The sequence below is a fragment of the Brassica oleracea genome, unplaced genomic scaffold (genome assembly GCF_000695525.1).
Source record: "Brassica oleracea var. oleracea cultivar TO1000 unplaced genomic scaffold, BOL UnpScaffold01824, whole genome shotgun sequence".
Classification (NCBI taxonomy): domain Eukaryota; kingdom Viridiplantae; phylum Streptophyta; class Magnoliopsida; order Brassicales; family Brassicaceae; genus Brassica; species Brassica oleracea.
In genome coordinates, this window is record NW_013618355.1 from 869 (window position 1) to 4,510 (window position 3,642).

Consider the following 3,642-nt stretch of genomic DNA (forward strand, 5'->3'; position numbering starts at 1 on the left):
GTCAGTCATATCAATGGTTCATTAATGAACCATACGTTCAAATAAGCTTGATATGGATTTCTCTACAGTAAATGTCATTCATTAGAAGTTTGCCTAAATCATAATGGTATGGGCCTGATAGGCTCTTAACTAAAAGCCCACATAGGATGAAAGATGAAGACGGATGAGTTAAAAGAGGAAACATTTATAGTTTCTCACTTGATTTGATTCAAAGGCCTTCTCGTACATGTTGTGAAACTAAAATTGGAGCTCCAAAATCGTTGATCAGCAGAAATCGAATAGTACCTTAGCCATGTAAACTATGATATAGCTACTAAAACTAACAATTTTTAGGTCGATCATCGTTTTGGACATATATGCATAGCATTCTTCCACCATTTAACTAAAAAATTATGAAAAAGTCATTTCAGTAGAATATTTGCTAAGTAATTACGTTACGGTCTCGACCCTACCAAAATACCGCGAGCAATGAGAGATGAAGATGTAAGTTGAAATATTAGTTTCTTCCCCTTTTCCGACTGATTGATACAAAGGGGGTAAAATAAAATAAAAAGCCATCTCTTCGCTCTCTCTCTCTCATTGCTCCAAAACCGTTGATTAGCAGCTACCTCTCAGCCACTGCTCTTCTCCTTCTTCATAAGCTCCTTGGCCTTTCTCTCCTTCGCCAGAAGCTTTTCTTCAGCCTTTCTTGCTTTCCTTTTTTCCTTCTTCAGAAGCTCTTCCTCAGCCTTTCTCTTCTTCTTCAGAAGCTTTTCCTCAGCCTTTCTGTTCAGAACCTTTGGAGTCTGAAAAGAAAGAAACAAACCTCAAGAATAAGTTCCAGTAAAACCAACTAGCTCAACCAGTACACACGGCTTCGAGTTGTCTTAATACACATAATGACTTAAAAAATGGCAACAATAGACACAAAGTGGAGTTTATCAAAACTATGTTTGGATGCAACTGTAATTTACCAACTGAAGTAACTACTAAACACAGAATCTGTAATGAAAACCAGAGATAGCAAATACTAGTAATAGAGCTTCACCAAACAGAATGACTCGGTATTTTCAAAATGGCAACAACAGACACAATGCAACTGTAATTTACCAATTGAAGAAACTACTAGACACATAATCTGTAGTGAAAACCAGAGATAGCAAATACTAGAAATAGAGGTTCACCACACAGAATGACTTGGTATTTTCAAAATGCCAACAACAGACACAAAGTGGAGGTTATCTTAACTATGTTTTGGATGCAACTGTAATTTACCAATTGAACAAACTACTAGACACAGAATCTGTAGTGAAAACCAGAGATAGCAAATAGATACTAGAAACAGACCTTCTTCGCCTCTTGGCGATGCAGACCTTTGTTCTCATTATCATCCAGATCAGAGGGCGTTTTAGAACTGCTAGGTTCATCTCTGGGACACAAAAAAAACAGATAATCAAAATTTTGTTAAATATATATGTGACATCTATCTATTGATACTTACTCATGGCGAAGCTTTTTTGTTGTTTCTGAGTCATGATCTTGATTCAGTTTCCGCTTGAGGTCTCCTCTCGGAGCCTCACCCATACATGGGCAACAAAAATCAGAAAGGAGATGTAGTGGCCTGAGTGTAGGACGAACAGCCTGAGCAATATCACAGAAAATGGGCATGTACATAACTCTCAAAGATACTCGAACATATCCTTGATTGGCAACCTCGGTGCCATTGCTCATCTTGCAAAGTGCTACAAGTTGTCCCTTAAATATCTCTATGGCAACGATATCTACCCCATGATAGCCCACGAAAACTGATTTTTCTGATAGGGGGCCATAGTAAATATCCTGCAAACAAGTAAAATATGTTTATATAGAGAAGAAAAACTTTCAATAATCAATGCATACTTATGACTGGTAGAATATTTTATGTAACTTTACCTCCGTAGGTTTCGCCAAATCAGTGAAAACGATCAAAGAGGCCCCGATGGGCTGTATGTGCAAGTGTGCTAAAGCCTTCTCTAATGTCTTGAAGGTGAGAAAATGCTTGATATAGGTCTTCTTTTCTGAAGTGGGAGGACTCTTACAACAGTCAAATACACAATCTTGTGGGCACTCATCTGGGATTCCCTCTTCCGCAATATGTGCTAGAGCTCTGGCCATCGTATTTTCATAGCAATGATGCCCTGGAAACGCGGTTTTACAAGTGCCAAGCATCTGTGGATCAACATTGGAGGATAGAGACCAAGAGGATAATGGAATGTATCGATCCTCCCATTTGTGGATGACTTTAACAGCGCTGACCAAATCAGAGGAGGCATAGGCCCAACAGATCACGTGGTAGAGCTGGTCACGAATATAACCTAGAATTTCTTTCCAATTGGTTCCTCTCAAAAGATCTGTGAATTCCTACACAAAACATATATCAAACAAATTAATCAGAGCAGAGATATCTATGTATAAAATATATGAAGGCATTAGAACGAAAGAGTGTTATACCGGGTCTGAAGTTCTCCAGCACAAAAACGCAACCGTAACAACATAAGATGAGATGTGAAAGGGTCCTATTCGGTTTGTGGATTTAGCTTGTTGACATGACCAATCATCCATGATGAGTTTCAACGTCCAATCTTTGATTTCACACAATCCAACATCAGCAAGTGTTTTCAAACACTTTTTTGGAAGCTTTGTCCACTTATCAGGTTTTGGAGGCACTTTAAGTTCCATGGAAACCCCCTTGTTTTTTTTTCCTTTACCCATCTTCAGAAGAAACAAAAACAACCGAAAAAATACAAATCCGACTTAGTAACGAACATATGTGATGATTAGATAAAGAAATCAAACCCACAAGAGAGACAAGCACAAAACGATTTACAAATTTGACAAGGGACAAAAGGGGAAAGTTACCGGTGGTTGAAGATGAATGTAGCAACAAGGAACGATTCCACGCGAAAGTAAGCTAAGACAGAAAAGAGAAATTAGGGTTTAGTTAGAACCTGAGGAAGCAACAATGTAAGAAAATGACAGAAGAAAAAAGTTAGGGTTTTCGCAGAAACAAAACAAGAAGGAGACTGAATCAGAAACAGAGCCTAAACCCTAGTGAAATCAGAGAGGAGGTATTGGCAGCCAGCTCACCTTAAACCCTGAGACTGAAGAAAACCCACTAAAGAAAATTGCAAGTGAGAGAGACATAAATAGTGAAGAAGAAGAAGAAGAAGAAGTCACGTGACGATTAACAAAACAAACCCTGTGCCATAATTAGTATAACTGATAGACTATAGTATTATTATTATTTCCTGTTAATTAATACTTGTTTAGCTTGTCGACAAATTTGGACTTTTTAAAGTTAAAAAACCAAATCACATTCCCTAATTTTAATTTGATTTGGTTAGGTTTACCTAAACTTCCCAAATATCTCCAGGCCTAGTATGTGTTTGTGAAGCGAAGGCCCAATTTTGGCCCAGTAATGAAATAATTTTGTAATTAATTTTAACAGAATATTATTATATGTTCTGTCAATTGCCTAAATCGATCCAAAGGTTCCGCCGCATCCTTGTACTCCGATGAAGAAGATGAGTTATCTGCAGAGTGGCCAACCACCACCGGAGGAATCCGATGTAACCAATTTTGTTTATTTAATATTTTTTGAGCTTGTCAACAAGTGAAATCTGA

At 37.8% G+C, this 3,642-nt stretch overlaps 1 protein-coding gene across 1 annotated transcript; it reads right to left on the bottom strand.

Annotated features, from left to right (window-relative positions):
• Positions 1 to 429: 429 nt before the first annotated feature.
• LOC106321504 lies at positions 430 to 3,119 on the bottom strand. Its single transcript, XM_013759764.1, has 7 exons — positions 3,106 to 3,119; positions 2,878 to 2,929; positions 2,470 to 2,730; positions 1,912 to 2,379; positions 1,481 to 1,818; positions 1,327 to 1,408; positions 430 to 785 (listed from the first exon to the last, which is right to left on the bottom strand). Exons 3-7 carry the CDS (start codon positions 2,728 to 2,730, stop codon positions 612 to 614), a joined length of 1,323 nt encoding a protein of 440 aa, XP_013615218.1. The 5' UTR covers positions 2,878 to 2,929; positions 3,106 to 3,119; the 3' UTR covers positions 430 to 611.
• Between the last annotated feature and the right edge of the window lie 523 nt (positions 3,120 to 3,642).

What these genes read in the sequence shown, in the direction of transcription:
- LOC106321504 (XM_013759764.1), bottom strand. Translation starts at nt 2,730, where the DNA reads ATGGGTAAAGGAAAAAAAAACAAGGGGGTTTCCATGGAACTTAAAGTG. An exon ending in ATTTGGCGAAACCTACGGAG is followed by an intron (nt 1,819 to 1,911) that starts GTAAAGTTACAT and finishes ACTTGTTTGCAG; the next exon opens with GATATTTACTATGGCCCCCT. An exon ending in ATCGCCAAGAGGCGAAGAAG is followed by an intron (nt 786 to 1,326) that starts GTCTGTTTCTAG and finishes CTTTCTTTTCAG; the next exon opens with ACTCCAAAGGTTCTGAACAG.